Raw genomic sequence first — 27,027 nt, 5'->3', positions numbered from 1 at the left:
GTTGGTCAGTAGGGTTTACACTGATGTAACTGAAGTCATAATCTGGTCCCTGCTGGTTTTATAGTTGCCATTATGTACCGTCTTTGGGTACAAAGTCTGTTTTACTATTGTTTACATCTAACTGCTGAAGACATCAGAGAAACAGGGTGTATCGCAGATATCATTTCAGCCTACAAGGACAGACATTAGTGGTTGCTTTGGTCTCCTACTCCTACAAAAATGCAAGTTTTATGTTCTAGAGAAAACTTGGGGTTTGCAGACCAGATTTGAATCTCCTTTTCCAAACCTACTGTACCCACCCTCTATAGGTCTACCACTCACATCCTTTCAAGAGGCTTCTGCAATGCCCACAACTAAAGCAATTCATAATCCCACAGAATTAAGCCAGCAAGATGTGCACATGCCTAAAACGAATGACTGCATGATCTCATTGCTATAATTCTCCATCTTCCCCATCCCATCCGCTTCCTGTTGTTTGCTATTACTTCTCATAATGTCACATCTAATATTAGAGGGTAAAGTAGCACCTGTTTGTTTGTTCTGTAAGATGTCTACCACTTTTCTGCACTGTAAAAAGGATGTCAGTCATCTAAACCTGGGAGCTTTATGCCTATGTGGCCCGATGGAAATCTGTACTTTTGGGGTCTTTACTCCAACCTCTCACCTTACCTCCCAACTTCCACAGCCATGGCCAGAGAATCAGAGGTTTTGGGTGATGGTAGGCAGGGGGAGGGGAATACAAGGTCATCTACTCCATTCCCCAGCCAGTGCAGGATTGTTCCATATTGCATCTCTTCAAGTGTAGTGTCCAGTAGGGGGTTAAATGTGGGATGGGTGGGGTTTCCAGCACATTCCATGGCAAATTATTCCATAGACTAATAGATCTCACTGGCAGGCAATTTCTTAACTATATTCCCCTGCTCCACTAACCTCTCTGGGGCTTCCCACTGCAACTGGGAGATTATCAGCCAAGGCCACAGAGCCTTAAAGAGGTGGGTGGTAGCAAGCAGCAGTTAGGCTGCTGGGGGCTCTGTAGGAGTGAAGAAATTGTGTGTTTGTAGGTAACTAGGTCATAGGCAGCGAAGGAGCTGGGTAGGGCTTCAGCCATATTGCATTGTGCAGAGCCATGCAAAGCCTAGAGCCAGTCTTGTAAACTCTGGTATGCACTAGCTGGAGCTACATGATATTCACCCATTACTAGAAGTGACAGTTAATAGACGTCACTGCTGTAGTTTTCCTTGCACTAAGGAAATATGCAATTTTTACATCTACTGCCACACTACAGCTGACAACTTGTTGTAGGCAAAAACATGAAATAACTTACTAGCAAACAGGAGTTTGTAAATAAGAATTAAGTAACTTTACCTCTTAAGTATGATATCTTTACAACTAACTTTTGCTTAATGAAATCTGTCTCAGCATTAACTGGGTTGATAGGCTGTGGAGAGATGCAGTTGAAGGGATTTATTTTGGATAGTTCCGTTTTTTTCCCCTCACACACACACACACAAGAAAAGAGACAAGAGGATGTTAGTTCTGGTTTTATTTTAGTCTGAACTAATATATCCTTCAAGGAAAAAAAAACCCAAACCATGGCTGGAATAGTGTTTCACAATAGACCATAATGCTGAACATTGAAGTGTCACAACGATATAAGAGACTGAATAAGAAGCATTCAGCTGCCTGAAGAAAGCAACTTGAGTAATTGCACCTTTCTGAAATACATGGGCCCTGGTAGGAGGTAACAATTCCCATACAGTAAGAAGGGTGTATAATGAAATAGAGTCTCCCCTCCCCCCAGTCCCACCACATCCTGGGTTTAGTAGCCATTTACCCTAGGGAACTGAAACAAGCTTCCAGCATTCATTAAGTGTTCTCTCTTTGCTATAGCTGTGATTCAAGTAACCCCTCATCGCCAGGCTACTGCGCTCTGGTTGCCATTATCGAGGAAGTTGGTTTAATGCATTCATAAGACAGACCAGTGAAAAGCTGGAGTTTACTGTGCTGCTGGCACAGTCAGTGGATGATGCTGGAGAGGAGAGGACTGTTCCAGTTTCTACATGTCTGTTGTACAGTAGGTTACCACTGGTTTAACCGCTCATGTATCATCCTCTGGTTTTGAAGTGAGGCAGAAGAGGGGGAAAAAGAGGCAGTAGTGAGGGATAAATCAAGGAGGAGGGAAGCCCTGGCCTGCTTTGAATGTTGTTAGGTGTCCTACCACATTCAGATGGCTGCCAAATAGACCCCACACCCCAGTAGTTAATGAGTTAAAACAGGTTTTTAAACAGGTTTCATTTTAAAAAAAGGTGACCGTGTCAATTCTCCCAGTACTGTGAAATGTTACACACCACAGTGTAAGCCAGTCATCAGACAGAGGCGGGCTTCTCTGCAGAGTGCTTCCTGACGTCTGCCCTTACAGTTTGGGCTGCGAGGTTAGTTTCATGTTCAAGTTTTCAGCAAGCTTCTGCATGAACTCAAAGGTGTTCAAGTAATCGGACCGCTTCACGCTGCAGAGGGAAAAACACACCAAACAACCATCTTAAGGCACTGACGCTGCCAAGTGTAAAGGGAAAAATGCTCTTCAGGCTTTGAGTTATAATACTACTGAAGAACAGCATAAAACACTGATTAGTTTGTAGTGTGACAGTTACTTCTGTGCAAGGACCCTTGTGTGACAGAATGCTAGGCAACAACACCTATTGCATTCTGGGGGTATAGGCCCCTCCCTCAGCCTAAGGGGAGGAGCTACTGAACCCAGAGCTCACGCAAGTTGAGCTTGACCACAAATGAAAACAAGGGACAGGAGTGAGGTTATAGAGCCAAAATCTGGGATCCAGAAGGGGACACTGAGCTGAGAACGCCAGACAGCACCCACTGCTCCTTGAAGGTGTCTAGAGAGCCAGTGGACGCAGCCCGAGGAACTCTGCTGGATGCGTGATCGAAGCGAGGAATGGAAACCAGCCCCACAATTGCAGAGCACCTTCCCATCCAGCATCCTCCTCCTGGTTTTCTAGATGGTCACCTTGGCCAGTGCTAGGAGGAGGTCTCTTGACTTTGTGGGGTGGGGACAGGGTGTGCATAAATCAGGAGATGAGGAGAAAGGGCAACCAGAACCCAAGGAGAAGGTTCTGGAGGAGCAGGAAAAGGGGCTGCAACCTGGCACGCTGCACGTAGATGTGCAACAGGTTCTCCCCGATGCCGCAAAAGGGACAGGGAGGGAGGTGAACCGCGCCAGGTACACGGCAGTGCTCATGGCTCCATGAAGGAGCTGCCAGCTGATATCCCTGGTCTGCTGTGGGACCAAAGTGGAATACAGGCTAGCCTCCGGGGTTCCTCACCCTCCACACATGGTAAAAGGTCTTGTCACTTGGTGTCAGGGCGGGACACAAGGGTGAGGAAATGGAATGTATGGAGCATGAGCATGTACAACTGTTCTCTAGGCGCGGTTCGGAAACTAACCAATTGCAAGTCGCACAGCCGGCTCAGGTTACAGAGGGGAGGGGACCAGGGGTTTGCAGGGCAGGGGCCTGATAATAAGGTCCAGAGGGCCAGGGGTGGGTGGGGAGCACCCTCCTGGACAGACTGTGGCAGCAGCTCCTTCAGGATTCATGTAAAACAAAACCTCGAAGTAACCATGCTTCAACAGTCTCTCAAACAGCTTCATGTCTCATTGGGAGACTGTAAAACCCACATCAGCACCTTTCAGCCAAAAGGGTCAGCTATGCAGGCAACCGCACTGAAACGAAGCCAGTGCAGGAGTGGAGCAGACATGCCGATAACAGCATACTATGCTGGGGACCAACAGTAAGGGAAGGGGGAAATGTTTGGACAAAAAAGAGCTGGGCAAACCCCTCCTCCTATGAAACGTGCCAGGGATCTTCTAGATCCCCGGAGCAGACAAGACATCACTTAAGGTCTCATCTAGAAGACTTTCATATTGTATCTACCTTAGAAAGGACTGAGTTGCCCTTTTCCAGATTTGAACCTGCAACTCCTGTTTACATCCGCCCTACCTAGTGCTTAGACTATTAAAACAACCTCTGCCTACGATTAACAGCAGCACAGCTTTCCCTTTTACCGGTTTGGTTGTTGCTACTGGTCTTAGGCTATATGGCGCTCCCCACTCACTGATTTATGACAAGAATGTGTGTATTAGTTGCTTTGCCAGTAAAACGACATGCCCCTCCCGCCTACAGGCAATTCTCACCCATCCTTGGAAAAGTTGGAAGACTGGCTCTGATTTGCATCAGGCATGTGGAGGCTTGGGCCAGATATTACAATTGATAGGGAAAGTGTAAATACAGTGGCCTGCCCAAGAGATTGTAGAGTCTGTCTTGAACTATACCAATGCACAGTTCTCTTCAATCCCTTGTTAACAGGTTAATACAGGACCAACTCACATTGAGCGGAAAGGCTTAGTTCTGTACTAGAATGTTAAGACAGTAGAAGGACATGATGAGGGATCTGATTGGCCCTTCTTTACTTGCCTCACTTTGTAACTGTGTTTGCAGCTCAAATGGTATGCAAGACCATCCCGGCACCCTTAACAAAAGATCTAGTCACCCTGGAGGGGCACGTGAAGGAGAGAATGGTCAGAATTCTGTAGATTAATTTTCTGTAGGCTTTAGGAGGTGGAGAAACCAAACCTTCATCCTAGTGCAGTTCACACTTGTATTTAATAAAAGCGAGTGTCACCGTAAGACAGTCGTCCCACGGTAACTGTCTCCCAGTCTGTTCTTGTCAACCTGGGCTCTTACACCATTTGGCCAGGCAGGATGGATTGAGCTACTTAGATTGTAAGCTCTTGGGGGCAGGGACTGTCTCTTCACCGTAGGCAAATCACTTCACCACTCTGACCTTCAGTTTCTCCGTCTGTAAAACAGGGCTAACGATGTTGACCTCCTTTGTGCCGTGCTTTGAGATCTATGTAAGAGCCAGCTACTCTGATTATTCTGTGCTTGTGCAGCACCTAGCATAAAGGGGTCCTGGTCCATGATGGGGGCTCCTAGCTGTTCCAGTAGTACAAATAATAATAAACAGTGGTTTTAAACCTACCCCCCACCAGCCTGCCATGCACTACTGGTCACTATAGCAATGCCATGGCCTAGTTTAAGAGCAGTGCAGACACCACATACTTACTTAGGTAAACCTTTAATACAAGCAGCTAAGTCCTTTGTCATGAAGCCAGCCTCTATAGTCTCCACACAGACCTCTTCCAAGGCGGTGGCAAAGTTCTTGAGGTCGGCGTTGTTATCCAGTTTAGCTCTGTGAGCTAGTCCTCTAGTCCAGGCAAAAATGGAGGCTAAAGAGAAAGAGAGAGTAATTGTAGTGCTGAAACAGTAAGATGAGGCTGCACTGTCACAACAAACAAACAAACAAGGAATCCCCCAAGTAAGAAATGGAACAACTGATGAAGGTTAATAAGAAGAGCTGAACTTTCAGTGAAAATCTGGAGCGCAAACGGGAGTGACTTCACATCCCCGTCTCTTTTTTGTTTTTTAAAGCAACCCATGTGCTATTCCTTATCTTTTTTTAAGCTCCAGATTCTCTTTTGCTCCTCTCTGTGGCACGTGATGGAGATGAACAGAGGCCAATACGAAGAGCTACATGCAATGAAAACATCCAAAGTTATTAAATACCATACACGCTGGAATCTGATTACTTCCCAGTAACATGTTGCACGGAAAATGAGGGTAAGTGCAGATGATGTTTTATAGGGCTTGTTGATACACACACATAGTGCGCGGCCCACTGGGGAGTGAATCTATCCTGCACGAGCCTGCCACGCGCTAAGTGCCCATGTGGACCTGCTGCCCCACACTAAAAATCCCTAGTGTGCTTTAATCTACACAGGAGTAGAATAAAGCACACGAGGGAACTCTTCAGTGCATAGCACCAGGGTCCACATGTGCAGGGTAGATTTACACCCCGGCTTGTGGTGAACGAAGCGTTCACATAGACAAACCTGGACTCTGCTCACTTGTGCTTATCAGCTGCGTGTCCCTATTTTATTTGAAAGTAAAACAACCCGGTGGAGCCATTACTACAGCATTAACGCAGGGATGTCAGAATATTTCATAGGCTAGATCGTGTACACAATTCATTGCTCCCATCCAGTCAGTTCCAAGCTGCTTGTACTGTACACGGCAGAAGTACCAAGGAAGATACACAAATTATCATGCAATTCGCATGTGTGGCATTCTGTGATGCAGGAATTTGCAGGAACAACAGTGCGGGTGTTCTCAGTCTTAACTCCTTCTGATGTGTCGCAATCAGTCAGAGAAGCACGAGGCATCTTACCAATGGGATTAGTGGAAGTTTCTTCACCCTTCTGATGCATGCGATAGTGACGCGTAACTGTGCCATGAGCAGCTTCTGCTTCCACTGTCTTGCCATCTGGGCAGATCAGTACGCTGGTCATCATCCCCAGAGAACCATAACCTGCAGGTCATAAGCAAATGGGTCAAGTCTTCCTCTGAAAACCCCGACTCCGCTAAAGCTACCCCACTCTGCCAAGCCACAAGGGAAGCCAAACAAATTCCTGAATAACAGCCATACATTAAATACTAAAACACCCACTCGTTCAGTTCTGACTTAGGAAGCTGCTCCCAAGTGTCTGAAGAATAGAAGTTATTCACCAAGACCACTAGAAAACTGCAGACATTTTGCTCCATTTCAAGCAAATTCATATTCACCATAGCCAGCCACTTGTTTTCTGCTCATAGTCTGCAAGCACCTTTCCTCTCCCATTGACTCCCAAAGCTCTGAAATAAAAGTCACTCAAAACTGCAAGGCAGCATGGGAAGGGGATGGGAGCAGCAAGGCTGTTTAGGAATCGGATTTTGCATTTGATTTCACACTCGCTGGTCCCAACCAGAGTAGAAATTCAATTCTCCCAAGAGAGAGATTCATATTTCTCCTAGGGGAAGAAAAAGCAATGGGCCCAGAAAAGCTAGCTGCAGTGGGAGGAATGGAAGATTTCCTTATGGGGTGTGTGCAGAGATAGGAGGGGAGCACTGAGACGTGGCTGGGAGAGGTGTCGGGAGCCAGGTCCAGGCAGGTTCCTACCTGCTCCCAGGCCTGTTCCAGTCCCTCCGAGTCCCGCTCCCTGGCCCAATCCTAGGCTTTGCTGCGGCTGCTCCAGCTCCGGTGGATCCTGCTCTTGTCTTGCTCACACTGGGGTGGAGGGAGTTTCTATGGGGGCAGAGCCCCCACAATATTTCCATTATGGGGGCACTTCTCCTGCCCCCCTTCCCAGTTCCACTGCCCTGCTTCTTATCTGTTCATGTATTTTGTTGTCAATCCTCATTCCTAAGGTGACCATATGTCCCGTTTTGCCCGGGACAGTCCCCTTTTTAAGCCATGTCCCAGCTGTGATGACTTTTTTTTTTTTTTTTTTTTTTGGCAAAAATGGGTATTTGTCCCATTTGCTCTTACCAATTGATCAGCAGCTGGCAAGAGCAAACGGGACAATTGCCCATTTTTGCCAAAAAAGTGGGGCGCGCACCCCTAGTGGGCGCAGAGGAACATGCGGGGGTGGGGGAGCGGCAAGGCCACCCATGTGGAGGGGGAGGGGAAACAGGGTTTGCACAAGCAGCGATGCCAGCTGTGCGGGGGCAGGCAGGATTTGGGCAAGCAGCGACTCCAGCCGCGTGGGGGGGGGGGGAGGGAACAGGGCTCAGGCGAAGAATTACATCAGTCCCACACGGGGAGCAGGCTGCATGTGGGAGAGGCAGGGCTCAGTCCAGCAACTTGGGTCAGCCCCGTGTGTGGCGTAGAGGGGGGGCAGGCACGGGCCAGCCCCATGTGCGGGGTTGGAGGCAGGGCTCAGGCAAGTGGCTTGGGGCAGCCCCATGTGGTGTCCTGTTTTCCCTTTCGGAAATATGGTGACCCTACTCATTCCCCACATTTATCTTGTCACATTCATCTCCATTCCTACGGAAAGGTCCCATCAGATAAAGGGCTTTGGGAGTGGGAGGAGAAACTTGCTCCTGTACAGAGATTTAAATTTCTGTTCTACGCCACACCTGATCATTTGGGGTAGTCGGGGCCAGGACCTCCACTGGTGTAAAGTGACATGCTCTAGGAACGTCAATGCGCTACACTTGGGTACACCAGCTAAGGACCTGGCTCACTCTGTCTAACATAGTAAGACTTTGATTTTACATGTCATCTCCTTGGGAGGATCTCAAACCACTTCAGAAGCATGAACAAGTTCTGCCTTGCAACCTCAGTGTGGTAGGCGAGTATTGTTCTCCTCCCCAATTTAGAGAGAAGTAGGCTCAGAAAGACTGAAGGGCTTGCCTAATGTCACATGAACCCAGTGGCATTGATAGAACTATAGTGTCTTGACTTCCTGTCCTCTGCCTTAGCCACATGCATGGCTGGATTAATGCACAGGCAAACCAGGCACATGCCTAGGACCCAAATTTGTGGGGGCAGGGAGTTAAAATCGTAGGCCAGTGTCCTCCTTCTCCAATGCCTTGTGCCACCAAGGGGGCACCAACCACCCTTCACCCAGGCACCACAACCCTAATCCTGGCGTGATATAGAGGGGAGACCCCAGGGGCGGAGGTGAATGCGAGCCCACCCCGCACTCACCCTGCAGCAGTGGTTCCTGTCCCACAGGTCTAGACCTGGCTCCCCACTCCGGACATTGCACGTTGAGACCTGGTGCCTGGGTTGCAGCACCAGTCATGTCTGGCCCAGCCGCCTCCCTCCGCCCCTGTCATACAGAGGGGCAACCAGGCCGAACCTGAGTGGTGCTGTAACCTCATGCACCAGGTCACAATGCCTGGAGCAGGGCCCAGCCCCACGGGACAGGAACCGCCACTGTGGGGTGAATGTGGGCGGGCTCTCTCCAACCCCCCTACCCCTCCAGAGCCAAGGGTCACCAGATAGCAAATGTGAAAAATCGGGACGGGGCAGGGGGTAATAGGCTCCTATATAAGACAAAACCCCAAATATTGGGACTGTCCCTATAAAATTGGGACACCTGGTCACCCTACCAGAGCCTTCCCTCTGCACTGGGCCAGGAGAAATGTATGTTTACTTAGGATCCAGTGATGGGTTAATCCAGCCCTGACCACATGGCCATTCTTCCTTCCCCTACGTTCTTCAGCACTTAGGGTCCCAACCTGCAAGGTCCCAGTGCTTGAAACTCCCATACTTGAACAGGTGTTCCACGAACCTTACAACTTATGGGATCAGGCTTTTACACTGGGTTTGAGTGCTCCATCCCACAGAAAGAGCCACAGGGGAGAGCCTGAGAAAATGGAAAACAAACAAACAAAACCACAAAACCTGTTTTCCTGGTGCCATCCCCTCTGGCAGGAGGAGCTTGTGGGGATGTAAATCTGGGAGCTCATGTCACCTTCTCATCTTCCAGGTCTCTGAGATCTGGGTCACTGGAAGCTTCTTGGGGCAAGGAACAAGAATCCCTCTAAGTTTTGTGTGAGGCGAAATTTGCTCTTGGTGCTAAAGAAAGAACACTACTCACTTCATGTTCTTCCTGCGAGTGCCACACACATGCCAAAAGGCCACATCTTTGAGTAGGATTCTCACCAAGAGCTAAGAGTTTTATTCATATCAATATCTATCTAGCTCTTGGCATTTGGGTTACATTTTTATGTCATTACAATTTCTTTTTTTGCTCATGGGGCATTGAGCCAATTTGCTGAGGTGACCTTTCCATGCTCAGCTTTCGCCACTGTGCCCTGGGTTAAGTCATGCAGGCATTTTGGTGACCAAATCCCAGCTACTGGTGCAAGCACTTTGGGTTTAGAGCCATTAGTAGTTGTAGCACTGGAATAGCCATCAGACAAAGAAGTCTAAACAGAAGATGGATGCACTCTGCCAATTGAGAGTCACTTTTTAAAGCTAAGTTTGCATCTCATACTTAGTTTTCTTGAGTCTGTGAACTGCAAACAGTTTGGAGATAAAGCAGTGGCTCTAGGATAAGCATATGCACAGGTACATAGGATGAGATGCTCTGTGTGACGCTGGTGGCCTTACTGTTACCCAGGCTTAGCCCAGCAACCTGCTGGAATAGGAACAGGACAAACCTTGTGCCACAGAGTCAGACTGCACATCACCATCATAGTTCTTACAGGCCCAGATAAAGCCACCTTCAGATTTCAGGGCTTGAGCCACCATGTCATCGATGAGTCTATGCTCATACCAGATCTTCTTGGCTTCAAACTGGGGCCTGTATTCTCTGAAAGACAAGAAAACCACCAGGTAGCTTCTGGCAATTACAATTCTGGTCAGTGCAACATGCAGGGGAAAGGCTGAAATCCTTAACTTGCATGAGGAAATGGGAGAGGAAAGGGCCTGTGGGCTCAGATGAAGATGTTTATGGGTCTTGAATAGCACCTGAAAGGACAGGATGTACATAATACATTTTGCTCCTGGTTTTATACGTTTTTATGAAGCATGCATATAAAGATGGCATGTGACCAGTCAAAGGTGGGGGGAGGAGGGAAGACAACCAATGGCTGAGCTCCTCATATATGGGACAAAGAGCAAACATAGATTAGAGCAAACACTGTTAAAAGAATCTGTCTCATGCATTCAGCTTTGAGAATCAGTGGGGCCAATGGTGTTCTCTCTTACACTGAGACAAATCAACAGCACCTCAGCTGTATTTAAAGGGATTAAACTGGTGAACGGGACAAGACTATGGCTCCATGCTTCTGTGAATTTACAGTGAATTTTGTGTGATCATATTTCTGGGGTCAATTGGAGTCTAATACTCAAGGACCTCCCTGGTTAAATATGAGAGCTGTAGGACAAGATACTTTCTTCAAAAAAGGCCAAACAACAATTTACTGAAATCTAGACAGATTCCCTCTTTATAATGTAAGCCATTTTAAGAGTATACATATGTACATTTTAAAGACAGAAGACTTGCAGTGCTCTACTAAAAAATAGTGAGGTTCAAGTTCTAAAGCAAGTAGCCAGGGATTTTCCATGACTCCATCCAAATCTCCAGAGCTTTCTTTTTATCATCAGTAGATGCCAGTGGAGATGGACAACGAAGCCTTGATTCAGGAGGGCCCTTAAGCACATGCTTGAGTGCCCCAACCTGGCTTCAATGAGAGCGGGGGGTGCTGAGCACTTCAGAGGTTTGGGCTCTGAATTGACGGTGGGGGTTCACAAAGAATAAGAGAACCATCTTTCTACTACAGCAAAAATGCTCTGGAAGAGAAAAACTGGAAGTAACAATCTGTACTAGTTACTTTTCATAGATCTCCTGAAAGATGTCTTTAAAGCGTCCATCATATCTCTTCAGAATGGTGTTCTTGGTGCTCATGTACAGGGGCCAGCCTTTAGATAATGCCATCTGGAAAGAACTGTGTGCAAAATCCCTGATGGAGTGGTCAAGGTTATACATTCCCATAGCTACACCACCACAGCCTATCAGCAAAGGGAGAAAAGAGAACAGTAAATAAGAATTAGCTACAACACTGGCTAAAAAACCCACCCCATTTCTAACAGCCAGCAGGCTGGAATCCTCGGCAGTCTGTCTTTCCTGATGCGGTTCTAGAGACTGTGAAGTGTAACAGGATGGAATTCAGTTATAAACAATAGGACTCTTCCTCCCACATGGAGAGATATACCTATCTCAGAGAACTGGAAGGGACCATGAAAGGTCATTGAGTTCCAACCCCCTGCCTTCACTAGCAGGACCAAGTACTGATTTTGCCCCAGAATCCTAATTGTCCCCCTCAAGGATTTAACTCACAACCCTGGGTTTAGCAGGCCAATGCTCAAACCACTGAGCTATCCCTCCCTCCACATGTGCATCATTTGTCTAATTCTCTGAGTGCTGTGAGGCATGGATCTAGGCATGGTTCCTGGTGGATCTTTAAGCTTAAGTAACTTTTTACATGGCTGTAGGCCAGATATAGTTTCCTTCAGTGACACCTAACTACGGTCCAGATCACCACCACTCAGAGAGGGGGGAAAAAAACAAACAAACAAATGGAAAAGGGTTCTGGGGAGGAAATTGCTGTACGAGATCCTACTTCTTTGAGGTGGTGGTTTAACCATTGGCAGCATGGACAAAGGCTGTGGGACCAGCTCCATACTACGTGGGTCCCGGGAATCCACAGTCATCTGTGGAGGCCCTGAATCTCTTCACTGGCTCGGACCTCACTGCAGCCTCTCCTGGCTCCCTGAGAGAACAGGTTCATTGTCACCAGGCTGCAAAGAATGCTCTCCTGTTCCTAGAACCTCCATAAGGGCTATAGAGAAGAGACAACATAGCCTTGGACAGTATTCTGACTAGGTTGTGCACGGCCTGTGTATGTCTGAGGGGAAGGCAGGAAAATTGTGCATGTCCTCCATTCCACAGTTTGTAATCCCTTCCTCAGTACAGACCCTGGGAGGAGGAAGGAGAGACCTGCTTGTGGACCAGCAGGGTGGGACAAGCTAGCATTCTAAGAGATACATTAACATTCCCTAACTTCCTATTTAGTCTGAAGTACATACATTAAAACTGTGCGTGGCATATAGAAGTGGAATCACCCTTTGAAGCAGAAATAACTATATCACAGAGAACTCTGGTGATTTTATTGAGAACAACAGGAGCTATGGATTTAAAAATAAGTACAGAGCCAGTCAGCCAAGGAAATACAATTCCCCCAAACTCTCCTGTCATCTCTTCTGGTCTGAATAACAGAAGGGTAGGCTTCACAGCAGTACGCACACCCACCCACTTCCCCCTTCTTTGAGTTGTGAAATTTCCTAGAGGCTGTTGTATCTGCCATGAGTTTGATCAAAACTAGACACGCTGGAATGGTCTTCCTACTGTTGACAATTACTAAAATGAAAAGATTAAGGTTCCTGGGCCCGATTGTGTTTCTACTTAAATCAATGACAAAATCCCACTTACTTCAATAAGACAGTTCCCATTGGCTGATCTCTATGAGAGTCTTCTCGTTGACTTCAATAAGAATTGGTTGGGGCCATTTAGTGAGAAACCTGAGATGGGCTCATTCTTATCCAAATGCCTTAGACCTTTACTATCATTTTCAAAGCAAAGTTACCACTGGCCTAAATGGGAGGTTTGCCTGGGTCTGCAGGATCTGGCCTAATTTGAAATCTCACTGGCCAAAGTATTTTTCAGTAAGTTTTCTTATGACAACACCCCTCATTTGGAAACCCAAAACATAATTTTGGAAGGAGTGCCTCGTAAGGTAACTTAACCATTGCCTATGTGTATTCCTGGTAATGACAGAAATAGTTGAGTCTTATTACAGAGGTACCTGGTGGTGGTTGGGGAAATAGCCAGACCTTTTCATGACTGAAGCAGGTTTGGTTGTTTGTTACAAAAGCAAAGTTGTTTTAAGAGGACATTGGGTGTTGTTTTAAAAACATTAAACTAAGTTTCATAAAAGCCGAACCCAAGTATGTTGGAATAGGATCCAAGAATACAAATCACCAGTCTCCATTAGTCTTAGCATGCAAATTGGCACCCAGCCTGCCATGCTTAGTGATGTACAGAGCAAAATGGGATTGACTACAAGGTCCTCCAAAGAACTTTTAGGGTTAGGGGTCTCATAGCTACCAAGTTTTATACAGTCTCAAGTGTAACATTTTCCTGAAAATAATTTAAAGAAGATAATTTGCACATTTGTACATAACCGTAAATTTCAGGTTCAACACAACTGCATGGCGTAGTGCTGGTGAAAGGCATTTGATTCACTGCCTTGGTGAACCAAGTGCTTTGTTTATCTAGAGTGCAGCAGCAGGGCCAGGAATCCACACGCTACCCTGCCAGCATGGCTCAGGCCTGATCTGGGGGGAGGGGATTTCCTCTAGTAGTAATAGAAGTAGTTCATTCTCCAAGCAGTTTTTGGCTTTTTGACAGAATTTGCCAATTAGTCCAAAGCATGGTGGGGAGTTTGCAATGTGAGAATTTCTCTCTCTGTTATCAGCGAAGAGCAGTGGCTGACATAGCTACCAACGGCGCAAGTGTCACAGAAGATGCATGAGAAGTGGTAAGTCTGGTGTGTGTGTGTGTGTGTGTGTTGTATTTTGTTTCTTTGCTTTATGATTTCCAACACAATTGAATTAACTTTCAGCGCTGGAAAGTTCTCCTCCCCTCCCACACAAATGAAATAGGCCTCTAAAAGTATAGATGCTGTACCATGCAGTGAATCTGACACACCCATCAATTTGAATCATGCTAAATACCAGTTACAATCACAGCTTTTGTGACCCCATACATACCTTCAAAGTTATGGACTAGATAGGTCACTGGTTTACCGCCATCTTTCGGTGTATAAGTCATTTCTACTTTTCCAGGCCCAGGAACAACAAAATCTGTTGCTCTGTACTGTACAAAAGAGAGAAATTTAGTAGTTTCATCCAATACACAGGTAAACTGCAAGAGAAATAGTGTCATGTTTGGTCAAATAGCAATTTACATTCATAGGAAAAGTGTGGAAACAGATGCACTAAAAGGTGAAAAATGCAGAAATTTATATTTTCCAGATGTAGATGACATTTTAATATTGCAGATCTCTAAAAATAGTATTGTTTAATATTCAGTGGGGAAGGGATATTCTGGTAAATTCTATTTATTCCATTTCATAATTGGGTTAACACAACTATGCACCAAATTACACCATCTTGACAATGGCTGTGAATTATGCTACTAGTGTCTAACCTTTCACTTCTGAGACCTGAATTCCAAACAGGTCTAACTACAGTAACAATCATTCTCAGGCATTTGTGAATGGGTGAAAACTGCCCACGCAGGCAACACACACTCTAAAAAAACCACATAACTGTAAAACTTAGTTACAATAAACATGTATCATCATCTTCCAAATTGTCCTGGGTAAATGTCATTAGGTTCTTTTTAGGCTACTCTCCATCACAGCCTTCGAGCCTGCTCACCATTTCCTTGCTGACATCAGTAATGTTCTTCCCAAGCTCTACAGCTTGCTGTTTTTCCTTTATCTCTTCCCATCTATTATTCCTTTCACTTGCTCTGGCAAATTTCCACTTCTTTTGCTTTATCAACACACTGTCTAGCCTACTGTAATTTCCACTGCCTACTTAATTATTCAGTGCTCTTGATTTATTTCTTAAAGACGCAAGACTAATTATTCTTTTTTGTGAGGTATGGGCTCGGCAATTTCTTTTTGCTCTTAGGAATTAGATACTCAGCTGTCGCCTACCATTTTAGGTTGAGCGTATGACTTACCTAGCTCTTCTATAACACTGCTCATCCATAGATTTCAAAGCACTTTACAAAGAAGGTCTGTATCGTTATTCCCATTTTACAAATGGGGAAACCGAGGCACGAAGCTGCTATGACTTGCTCAACATCACACAGCAGGTGAGTGGCAGGGCTGGGAACAAAGCCCAGGTCTGACTTCCAGTCCAGGACCTTCCCACGGGACCACACTGCCTTCCACACCATTTCGTTTCACTTGAACAGCTTCAAAACAAAACTCATCCCTCCCTCAACCATGTCTGCACCAAGAACGGAATCTGTGCAGACAATCACTTGAAGAAGGACAAATGCTTTTTCACTAAGCTTTCAAACTTGTATTTAAATCAGATGCTCAAGTGACATGATTTATTTGTAAGTCCAAATAAACAATGTCAGTGTTCATGAGACTCCTCTTCCCCAACAAAATGTTTTTCTTCCTCCTTCTAAAGGTCTCGTTAAAGTGGGCTTTCCTGGGGGGCTGGAGGGGTGTTCTGCTGCCAAAGAGTGGGTCTTCCAGTTAAATAGACTGACATGTTTCAGATCACTAGAGGACACTCTCAGCTTCATATTACACCAGCTCTCTCAGTATTAGCGATCATTAAAGAACAGGAATGTTCCTCGTTATGATGTGGCCTGAGGCTTCCAAGGCACCATTGTCCAGTCTCCCCAGGCACAAGCTATAAGGTACCAAGCAAGTGGGTTCTGTTGGTTTTAGGTTGTTTTTGAGTGAAATGAGTACCTGGCTCTACAAAAGCTGCCCATGGTGGAAACAGGGAGAATCGAGAAGTAATTTGGATGTTGGGCTACCTGGAAGTACTTCAGACAATTCGACAACACTGGGACAAGAGGAAGGAAAAAATTTAGGGGTAGAGTCTGTCTTATACATTCACCGCTGCAATGGGGTGAGAGGAAGGCCTTGGGAGCAGTTGCTGGAGGCATTCTGTCTCTAGACTGCTAAGGCAGTGAGCTTGCCTTTGGGGCAGTTGGAAATTTCTACACTCTTTAATAAGGAACAGTGCGCACTACCTCCAGCATAGGCCTCTGTCTATTAGTAGAACTGCGGTAGCTCCAGTCATCGACCAGCACCATGGTAGGTGCTGTACAAACACAGAATGCTAATAAGCATGGAGCATGGGAGTGCATCTCCACCCCCTCGTGGATCTATGCAAAAGCAGCTAAAATATGGCCTTTAAGAGATATCACATGCACGTTGGGTACATGCTGTTTTGTACCAGTCCTGTTCCCTGGGATAAGACTGTTCACCTAAATAAAGAACAGATAAAAAGAAACAGAGAATGACCCTAAAGTAGTAACTCACTTGATCCCCATAAGCGTGACGGCCAATGATGATGGGTTTCACCCATCCAGATACCAGCCGGGGGATGTTTTTGCAGATAATAGCCTCCCTGAAGACTGTGCCACCCAGAATGTTTCGAATTGTCCCATTCGGAGACTTCCACATTTGCTTCAGCTTGAACTCCTCCACTCTCTTCTCATCCGGAGTGATAGTAGCACACTTGATGCCGACATTGTACTTCCTTATCGCTTCTGCTGCTTCTACTGTCACCCTGTCATCGGTCGCATCACGATTTTCCATGCCCAAGTCATAGCTACAAATAACCCCCCAAAATAATCAATAATCAAAGTCACCTGATGGATCAATCTAAGATGCTTATGGTCCTACATGATATAAATGGACAACACGCACACAGTCCTAGAATTCTGTCATTACTGGTATCTACATCCAGCCAACCTGCACTCCAGCAGGAGTCAAAACAAGGGAAGGTCCCCAGCTGCCTTGGCCATGTCCCATTCTCAGCTAGTACCCACCTGCTTTGTGAGTATCTAATCAACCTATCACCCTGGCAGCTCAAGTGAAGTTGTGGCTGTTTTGCATTATTACAGCCTTTCCCGCTGGACTTTCCACTATGGGGCTCTCCGCCTGCGTGCAAATCAGCATAAACCCTGAGTGAATTAGACCCTTCTACTGCAAGCTGCTTGGGGCTGGGACTGTGGCTTTCTTTGTGTAATACATAACACTCAGCACACCAACAGGACCCCACAAACAATAATACCAGCGATGATGGAGTCAGCACACTGCTATGCTTTAAAATTACATCTGAACATATTTCTTTAGAACAGTGGAGGGGAAAACTTTTACTATACTTATTACTGTTTTTATGAACAACTGTGCTCTGCATATTTGTCCTTGAAGTATAATCAGTTACGTGTAAAACAGGGCGTGAATGTATCCACTGTGCTTGGGAAGACAGTCTGTCTCCTTCCCCACTTTTTAAGAAAGGACTCTCCTCCAGACACTGTGTGTGCAATGAGCTGCTAGGTTCCTGTAAGTTCCTCTTGGCACTAGCAAGCAGTAAATCTTGGGTGAGTAGGAGGTGGAGTCTCCAGAACAAAAGCAAACTGCTTTGGAAGTAGGGAAAAGGTCGGACTCAGTGGGTTTGACTAATGATTGACACCACTGAAGATTTCTCCATACAGCTGGGAAAATAAAAAAACCATGAACATGGCTGTAATTCTGACCTACTACTTTGAGGATAGGAAGGGAAGGAATAGCTCTTTATTTTGCTAAAATAAGTCTTGTAGGCCATGTCATCACATTCCAAAAGGTGTGATTTTTCCCCCTCCCTGTTTTCTTAAAAACTTGCTCCTAATTTATTGTTCTGGAGGTGAGCAAAGGTGGATGGATGCAGTTTATGAAACTGTGAGAAGCGTGAACAGTCACAGACTAATCCAAACAGGGCTTAGTCCTGTTCCATCCCCGGCAACAGCCCCTTTGTACCACTTCAGCAGCCTAAATGGGTAAAAAGGCCCAGTGGGGAATTCCCCCATGTTGGCATAAGGCCAATGGGAGCCCAATACCATCATTCAGTAAAGCTGTAGGGATGTGCTGGAGGCAGGGGGTTAAGGAGAAATGGCTGAATTCCAGCTGGTTTAGGCTGCACAAAGCATACCTGCAGCCAGCTGTGCATGCTGCTCTATCACCAGACCTAGAGCAGCCCAGAATTAAGAAGGTCCAAAGGTGGTAACTGAACACCTGGGCTCTGACTCCTGTGCTGTCCCTTCTAAGAGGCACAGCAGTTTAATCCACTTATTGCTGGGCGTACACCACTTACCCCTGTGAGTCCACAGAGACTGCCAGGGAAAGCGTTTGCAGGAATGAGGTCATAGCGAAGACATTTTGGCAAACAGGTTTTTCATCATAAAGTAGTGGCTTTAAGTAGATGACTGAGCCCTTCCTGGTGGTCTTCAGAACAAATCATTTTGCAAACCAAGCAGAGTAGCACTGAGTGCTGGAGGGGAGACGTCTGTGGGAGGCCAGTTCTCTGACAAGGTATAAACCCCCACATGGACAAAAATATAAACCAATGCCCAACAGCAAATCAGCATATGGTTACCTGTGCAGGTCCAGATCCACATATGGAAATATCAGCTTTTCTTTAATCAGTTCCCAAATGACCCGAGTCATTTCATCTCCTTGCATCTCCACAACAGACCCTCCATGGATTTTTTTGGACATCTTGAACTAAATAAGATGTAAAAACAAACTAAACTCTCTCTATATTAAGCAATGCACATTTTTGTAACATGAACAGAAAAAAAAAAGTCCCAATCCTACAAACCCTAATCCTTTAGCAGTGTTGCCAACTCTCATTTTATTGTGAAATTTGGTGCTTTTCTTAAAGCCCCAGCTCCTGGATGCTTCTGATTAGGTGAGAATCTCAACGTTCATGTACGTTTCTATCCCTCATGGTTGTGGAGGGAAGGTTGAAAATGTGCCCTAAGCGCCTCCCAAAGGCTCAAAATCCAGAAGGGAAATAAAGAGAGTCCCAAATTTATTAGTTAAAAAACCCTCATGATTTCTAAGCCAATCTCATGCTCTTTGAGGGACCAGACTCACGGTTTTTGAATGCTTAAGGTTGGTGATACATATTCATTTTAGTAGAGATCAGCTCATCGCTGCTCTTCCCCCCCCGGAGTAAAATGTCACATTGGTACAGAAACGCCAAGGATATACAAATACAACTCTTTATTTGAATATCTTGCTTTTGGGGTTAAAGTAAGTACTGGAACACATCAGTTTTCTGAAAACAGAGTACTCCTAAAGTATTGGAGTCAAGGGTCATTAAAAATATTTTCCACCAAGACTCTACATGGCTCCTATTTGCATTTTGATCTTTGTCAACAAAAAGTACTATTCAAACACTTTATGCATTACTTTCAAATGGCTACAATCGCTTGGTTTCTACTTCTGCTTACACAACAGCTATGACTTGGCAATTTTTTCTCAAACGCAAACCAGCAACCTAGTTCTCATTTGCAGTTCTCATTAGTTATTTTAAGTTCTCAACTTAGATGCAGGAAACTCCTGTTTAAGGCCCCGATCCTGTAAACACTTATACCCATGCACAACTTTGTGTACATGAGTAGTTTCACTGGATTCAATGGGAGGACTCACATGAGTAAAGTTATGCACAGGCATAAGTGTTTGCAGATTTGGGGACTTAGTGTGTAAATACTGATCCTTGCTGACAGTAAAAATTCTTTGCATTGGTAATTCTTATTCAGCATTCATGTATCCAGTCCATTTTTAGACTTTAAGTGAAAGTAATGGAATAATTAATATAAATATTTCATAATTTATACAGGAGCTTTCATTTGAGGATCTCGGTGCCATTTACAAACATTGCTTAAGCTTCACAAGAAGCTTTGAGGTAGAAAAGGGGTAGCATGCCTGTTTTACAGATGGGGAAAGCGAGGCAGAGAGGGTGAGTGACTTGCCCAAGGTCATACAGAGTCCAGGGCAGAGCTAGGAACAGAACAGAGAACTCCTGATTCAGTCTTGTGCTCCAACCATGCTCTAGACGATGCTTCATTTTTTTTTTTTACTTCCTCTAAAAACCCACCTTCTGAAGTGGCAATAAATTTGCAGCCTTATGCTACTAATAATCCCATCTGGACACATCAATTTGAATAACAACCATTCTGAAACGGTAAAACATTTTTTTTATTATATCCAAAGATAGTGTCCTTGCCAATATTAGATATAGTTGCCTAGTGCTTATTACAAGCCACTATATATATGGCCATTCACAAAACTTTGGGTGAACTCATAGTAGGCTCAGCCCACACATATAAATACTCCAAGCCTAATTTTCAAACATGTTTTTTCAGTGATGAGGAGGAAGAAGGGCCTTGTGGGTAAGGCACAGGATTACTGGTTAAAAGATTCTGTGTTCTGTTTCTGGCTCTGGGTGACTTTAGCAATTCATTTAGGCCAACACTTTCAAGAAAGAGGCCACCGAGTTTGGGGTGTTTTAAAAGTTTGAGAGTCCAGAATAAGGCAACCAAAAGTGACCATTTTTGAATGTTTGGCTGCTCCCCACTCTGGCCTTTGTCATCAGCAGAAAAAAAATTAAAAGATGCATTTAAATATGTTAACTAACAACATTTTCCCTGGTATGGCTAGGGCCTATGAGCCTCAGTTTCCCCACCTATAAAACAGAGATAATAAAACATTTAGACACACAGATGCCTAAACACTGATTTGAGCCTCTACACATGGTATTTGGCTATCCTATTAAGGTGCTCACCTCTGATAGTCAGTTACTTCAGTGATCTATCCCTTTCAGGTTCCCCAGATTCCTGCCACAGAGCACGGACTTTAAAACAACATCCTCTCCCCTTTCATATTCTCAGCCCATGCACCTAGCCAAAGAGACCTGGATTGGACTTTCCCAACACTCTTTCATTAGGAGAGGCTCATTGCATAGTGTAGTCACTATTTACATTATTGCAAGTTACACAGTTCAAATCACATCCACATTAGAGATGTGCAACCGTGCAGCTATGCCAGTGGCTGGAATCACAGTGCTGGCAAGGTCTGAGATCAGAATTTGGTTTTGGGCCTTGTGTGCCTGGGAAAGTTTGACCTATTATACCAATATAACTATGCCATTATAACCCTCTGCACAGGCAAGCTTATTCTGGAAGAAGACTGGCTTTTTGTTGGTTTAGCTTAAACCCCTTCTAGAGTGAAATAACTAACCTCCCTTGCAAAAAAGCCACTCATACAAGAAATGTCCACAGGAGAGGTTATTCTGGTATAACTATACTGGCTGAAATTCACAGTTTAGGTTATACAAAGAAACAAAAGCATTTCCACTTAGACTAGGTCTGTACTAATGTAAAAGTGATCTAAGCTAAACAATAGAGTCTCATTGTGAAGCTTTGGTTGTCATGAAGCAGCAGTAATTTGATATTCATTTGCAATCTATGAACTGTCACTTCGTGTTTTCCAAAGATTTACACATCATACTCTTGACAGCAACTCAAAATGAAGTATTTTTAAAGGTGCATCTTTTGAAAAACCAAAAACACTGTAAACTTCCCACGGGGAGAATGAAATCATGCACTCAGACTGTTTCTGAGCAGCCTTGACACGCCCCTGCACCCTCGCCCACCCAGGAGAGAATGGCAGACCTCTGAAAAGGATCTAAAGCTGCAAAATACATTTAGATCCAGGCCGTTTGTAAAACCCAGCTGGCGCTATTGGAGGTATGCCATTCTGGAGGTAAAACGCCCGCTTTAAGGAAAAGCGGATCATGATTTTCAGCCTGGGTGTGTGTGTGGGGGGGGGGGGGGTGTTGTTTTACAACTGCAGCGCTTGCTGGGGTGTAAAGTACAGAGGTCAGATAACAACACCGTGTACTCAGGGGACAAAGGGGACCGTGCAAACAGATCAAAGGTAAAAGGTCTCTATGTTTCAGGTTGCGGGGGGGGGGGGGGGGGGGCGCGGCGGCTGCCTGTCCCCCCCTCAGCGATCAGGCCCCGTTTCTAGAGAGAAGACTGACCCCTTCCTCTCCTCCTCGGTCCAGCCCCGGGACCTTACCCACCTCGTCCCTCTCCGAGCCCGGCCCCCACGGGGCTACCTCCCCCCGCGGCACCCCAGCTCCGGGCCGGTCACCAGGCACGGATCGGCCCGGCCAGCGGAGTCCCGGCGCCCCCCGGGCAGACGGGGCCGCTGTCACTGACAGCCCCTCCCGGCCCCCGCCCCGAGCCCGGGCAGCGCCGCTCCTGGGCTGGCCGGAGCGGGGAGAGGCGGCGCCCCGCTTACCTCGGGCTGTCACGGGCTTGGGTAGCGCTGTCTCCGCACCCGGCCTGCTCCTGCTCCCGGTGCCGCGGCGCCTCTGCTCGCAGCCGGCCGGGCTCCCCCTGCCGGCCCTCGGCTCGCCCTGGGCCCAAGGGCCCGCCCCCGCCGCCGCGCCCGCCAATGGCCTCGCCCACGGGCAGCCAATGGGGGCGGCCCACGCGGGTGGGCCCCGGGCGGGGCGCGAGGTGTGTCCTGTCCGGCCGTGGGGCTAGAGGAGGGGAGGCAGCCAGTCAGTCAGTGGGTGTTAGGGGGCTGGGGGGCTAGAGGAGGGGAGACAGCCAGCCAGCCAGTGGGTGTTAGGGGGGGTGGGGGATAGAGGAGGGGAGACAGCCAGCCAGCCAGTGGGTGTTAGGGGGGGTGGGGGATAGAGGAGGGGAGACAGCCAGCCAGCCAGTGGGTGTTAGGGGGGGTGGGGGCTAGAGGAGGGGAGTCAGCCAGCCAGCCAGTGGGTGTTAGGGGGGGTGGGGGATAGAGGAGGGGAGACAGCCAGCCAGCCAGTGGGTGTTAGGGGGGGTGGGGGATAGAGGAGGGGAGTCAGCCAGTCAGTCAGTGGGTGTTAGGGGGCTGGGGGGCTAGAGGAGGGGAGGCAGCCAGTCAGTCAGTGGGTGTTAGGGGGCTGGGGGGCTAGAGGAGGGGAGACAGCCAGCCAGTGGGTGTTATGGGGGGTGGGGGATAGAGGAGGGGAGACAGCCAGCCAGTCAGTGGGTGTTAGGGGGGGTGGGGGATAGAGGAGGGGAGACAGCCAGCCAGCCAGTGGGTGTTAGGGGGGGTGGGGGATAGAGGAGGGGAGACAGCCAGCCAGTCAGTGGGTATTAGGGGGGGTGGGGGATAGACGAGGGGAGACAGCCAGCCAGCCAGTGGGTGTTAGGGGGGGTGGGGGATAGAGGAGGGGAGACAGCCAGCCAGTCAGTGGGTATTAGGGGGGGTGGGGGATAGACGAGGGGAGACAGCCAGCCAGCCAGTGGGTGTTAGGGGGGGTGGGGGATAGAGGAGGGGAGACAGCCAGCCAGCCAGCCAGCCAATGGGTGTTATGGGGGAAAGGGGGAGGCACAGGGAAAATGGTGCCCTGGGTGAACTTGTATTTTGGTGGCCTTGACCACTGCGGGCACGGAGCCCCCCCCCCATTGTCCCTGTGGGCTCCCCACCCTCCTGCACCCCAACCTCTGCACTTCCCTCCTGTGCCCAGGCGGGGAAACTGGTCTGGATGCTGGGAGAGCTGGCATTGCTGCTCACTCCCCCAGGGAACGCTGCTTCTCTGGGGTGCTAGGGGGTCGGGGAGCGACATCAGGGCTCCCTGCATCCAGGTCACTTTCCCCACCTGGGCGGCATGAGGTTAAGGCAGAGAGCAGCAACTCCTGATGCTGGACTCAGGGCACAGCCCAGATGGGGAAAGTGACCTGGATGCACGGAGCACTTGATGTTGCTCCTCACTTCCACCCTTACTGCCCCGTAGGGGGGCAAGCAGTATCTGTGTTGCATCACCATTGCCCCCCCCCTTCCTCTGCTGGGAGGAAGCAGGGAGAAATCTGGGTGCTCCCCGCCCCCAATGCAGCACTCCCCTGCCAGCCGGGAGCAGTTTCTGACTCCACATGGGTAATGGGCACCTCTGCACTGCCACACGGCACCCCCTTGACTATGGTGCCCCTGGGCAGTCGCCTTGGTGGCCCACCCCTAAGACCGCCCTGGGGAGGAGGAAGGAGAAGGGAAGGGAGGTAGAGGAGAGGTGGGAGCAGGAGGAAGGGGGAGGTAGCGGTGAGAAGAAGGGAGGCCAAGGCAGGCAGATGCTCCCATATAGGTTATACATTAACTCAGGTGAGGCTGAGGCTCACCTGAGTATCCCGGTGGGATACCAGCCAAGTCCCTCAACACCCCTGCCCCCATCAGACCTTAGCCCTGTGGGCCTGTGTCAGGCTGTAGGGCAGGGGGAGTCAATTATTTTTTGATAAGGTCCACATTTCTTGGTCAAGGTATAGTCAAGGTCCAGACTCCAGAGAAAAGAAAACAAATCATAATGATAAGTAAATAAAAAGATGTTGGGGTTCATTCAAAAGCATCTGTTGGTCTGGATTTGGCCCATGGTCTGCCTACTGACTATCCCTGCTGTAGGGGATATCAGACCCCAACATCAGCTTCTAGCCCTGCCTTTCACGGCTCTGCCCACAACCCAGCTTTCATTCCTTCTTATCCCCCCTCTCACTCACTTTTCTCTGCTGGGGCCTCCTGTCAACCTGCTCCCTTTGGGCCAGAATCATCTCTGTACAGAACTTGGCACAGGGGTTGAGAGGAGGTGAATTGTTTCCCCCATGACTTGGGGCTGCTGGGGGTTGGGCCAGTGCCTGGTGCAGGTTAGGATAGCCCTGAAGGCTGCCCTAACTCATGCCACCACCGTCTTGGGCTCTGCATTAGCTGGGGAATCACTGGGCTGTAGGAATGTGTTGGCTGTGCCAACTCCCACCCCGGTTTGCCCCAACACAGACCCTATGGCAATAGCTCTTTCAAGGAGAGAGGCAGAGTCAGTGTGAATCTGCCAGGGAGGTCTCTATGCCAGGGGCATTCCCCAGAAAGGCATTGGTGTAATGTGGCTACAGAACACTGTTGAATGGGCATTTTCCAGCCTTATTCTACTTGCATCTTTGGGCTGTCCTCTACAATTTAATCAGTCTTTCACTTGTGCATCGAACAGAGAATTAGTGTTGGTAAAATCCTTTGAGAATGTCAGACAAAAGATGCTATAGTGCAAGATATTAAGAAAATAATATTTGATAAAAAAATTATACTTTTCTCCTCAAAAAGTAAAGCCCTGCACCTGCACCCATGATCTATTGAGTTCAAAGAGACTTCTGGTGCTTAAAGTTAAGTGCAGTAGCGGTCTTCTTTGGTTGAAAGAACACACACACAATTGGTCAATTCAGTCCTCAGTTTAAGAGTATTCATGGATTCCTCGTTCATGCTGACTTCTCACATGAGTGTCTCTTTCTATCTCTGGTCGGCTAGGAGGCTCCATCCCATGCTGGAGAATGATGATCTGGCCTCACTCATTCACACTTTAATCATTTCTCAGTTGGATTACAGCAATGCAGCGTACCTGAGCACAAAGCCTCAGCACATAGGAAACTCCAACTGGTACAGAATGTTTGCAGCAAGTCTCCTCAGCCATACAGGCTACCGTGAACACATAGGCCCTGTCCTCCACTCTCTATGCTGGCTTCCCATAGAATATTGAGAATCCAGTCAAGGTTTTGGTGTTTATTTTCAAGGTACTCCGGGCCTGGGCCCAGGATATCTAAAAGAGTGCCTAAAGCTCCGGGACAAAGACTGTGATTGAGAACTTCACTTCTCTGGCACAGGGGAATGCTCTACAAAACCAGCAACACTTGTCTGTGCAGGAGACAGTGTTTTCTCTGTGGGGTGGCCTGAGGCTGTGGAATGAACTCCCTCAGGAACCTCACAAACCTCACCACTCCCCAGTGCAAGGTGCATTTCTTTGACCTTCTCTAACATAAATGTATACTAACCCCCCCCCCCCCCCCAACCAAACAAAAACCACAACTACTACCACTAACAAGAATACCTTACCAAGACAACTAGCTGTACAAAATTCTCCTGGGACGTGGAGGAGAGAATAAATATGTGACAGATGTTAGTCACGTCATTTAAAGGAAAAGTGCTACAACTGGAAGGTGCTCAAATGCTACAATGGTCATCACAGTATAAGAACCTCTATAGAATAGAAGAGAAAAAGTGTTTGCAGGAAAAGGATCTTAATTTGCAGGAATTTATTTATTTTATAAATGGAGATATCCTATCTCCTAGAACTAGAAGGGACCTTGAAAGGTCATTGAGTCCAGCCCCCTGCCTTCACTAGCAGGACCAAGTACTGATTTTGTCCCAGATCCCTAAGTAGCCCCCTCAAGGATTGAGCTCACAACCCTGGGTTTAGGAGGTCAATAAACCACTGAGCTATCCCTCCCCCCTATTTAAACAAACACCATTGTCCCCCATACCCCCAAAAAGAGAAAAAAGAAAGCATTCCAGTGCTGTTCAGCTTATGGTGTTTACACATTCTGTTGGCTTTGTCAGTGGAGGTTATATGTCTGAAGAGAACTGATTCCTCTTGTTTAATTTAGGGGTTGTGCATCTTGCACAGTGTATAGTCATTTACACCTGTCCAAAGTAGATGAGGGGGGAATTGAGATTTGGTTGCATTTTGGCGCTCACTATGTACAGGTGTCAATAACTGTGCAAGACAGCAGACTGTCAGGTCCTGCATATGCTAGGGGTGGGATTTTGAAACAATGTCCAGTGTTGGCTCAACTGTGCTCTCATTGGAAATCATCGGAGTGTCAATGTTGAATATAATGAGAGCGGAGTTATGCCGAGGCTAAGCACCTTTGAAAATCCCATCCTCTGACTATGCTGGAAATATTAATCAAACATTTCATTGACATTTTGACTAGAAAAAGATGAATTCTTTGCAATAATTTCATGGTTCTCCTTCCCCTCTCAGTTTTCAAACCAGGTGTAAAAGTGAATGGGGTTTTGGAGCATAGATGGAATCTAAATTGCAAGGATTTGAAACCCCCCCCTGCACTTAATTCTCTCCCCCCACCCCCCGCTAGGTTAC

At 47.2% G+C, this 27,027-nt stretch overlaps 2 protein-coding genes across 2 annotated transcripts in view; one reads left to right on the top strand and one right to left on the bottom strand.

The window, feature by feature from the left end:
• Window positions 1–1,526: 1,526 nt before the first annotated feature.
• On the bottom strand, window positions 1,527–22,450 carry IDH1 (isocitrate dehydrogenase (NADP(+)) 1). The gene is made up of 9 exons (XM_054043747.1): window positions 22,368–22,450; window positions 18,649–18,776; window positions 16,551–16,842; window positions 14,239–14,344; window positions 11,241–11,418; window positions 10,065–10,216; window positions 6,301–6,441; window positions 5,140–5,302; window positions 1,527–2,507 (listed from the first exon to the last, which is right to left on the bottom strand). Exons 2-9 carry the CDS (start codon window positions 18,768–18,770, stop codon window positions 2,414–2,416), a joined length of 1,248 nt encoding a protein of 415 aa, XP_053899722.1. The 5' UTR covers window positions 18,771–18,776; window positions 22,368–22,450; the 3' UTR covers window positions 1,527–2,413.
• A 3,357-nt stretch (window positions 22,451–25,807) lies between these two features.
• Window positions 25,808–27,027, top strand: part of PIKFYVE (phosphoinositide kinase, FYVE-type zinc finger containing) — a 95,616-nt gene continuing 94,396 nt past the window's right edge. Inside the window, exon 1 of the mRNA XM_054043979.1 lies at window positions 25,808–25,877. The gene's annotated coding sequence lies outside the window, so the exon portion shown is untranslated. The remainder of the gene's footprint in view (window positions 25,878–27,027) is intronic.

The sequence above is a fragment of the Malaclemys terrapin genome, chromosome 11, assembly GCF_027887155.1.
Source record: "Malaclemys terrapin pileata isolate rMalTer1 chromosome 11, rMalTer1.hap1, whole genome shotgun sequence".
Lineage (NCBI taxonomy): Eukaryota > Metazoa > Chordata > Testudines > Emydidae > Malaclemys > Malaclemys terrapin.
The sequence above is the reverse complement of the archived record's forward strand: the minus strand, read 5'-3'. Positions and strand labels throughout refer to the sequence as shown.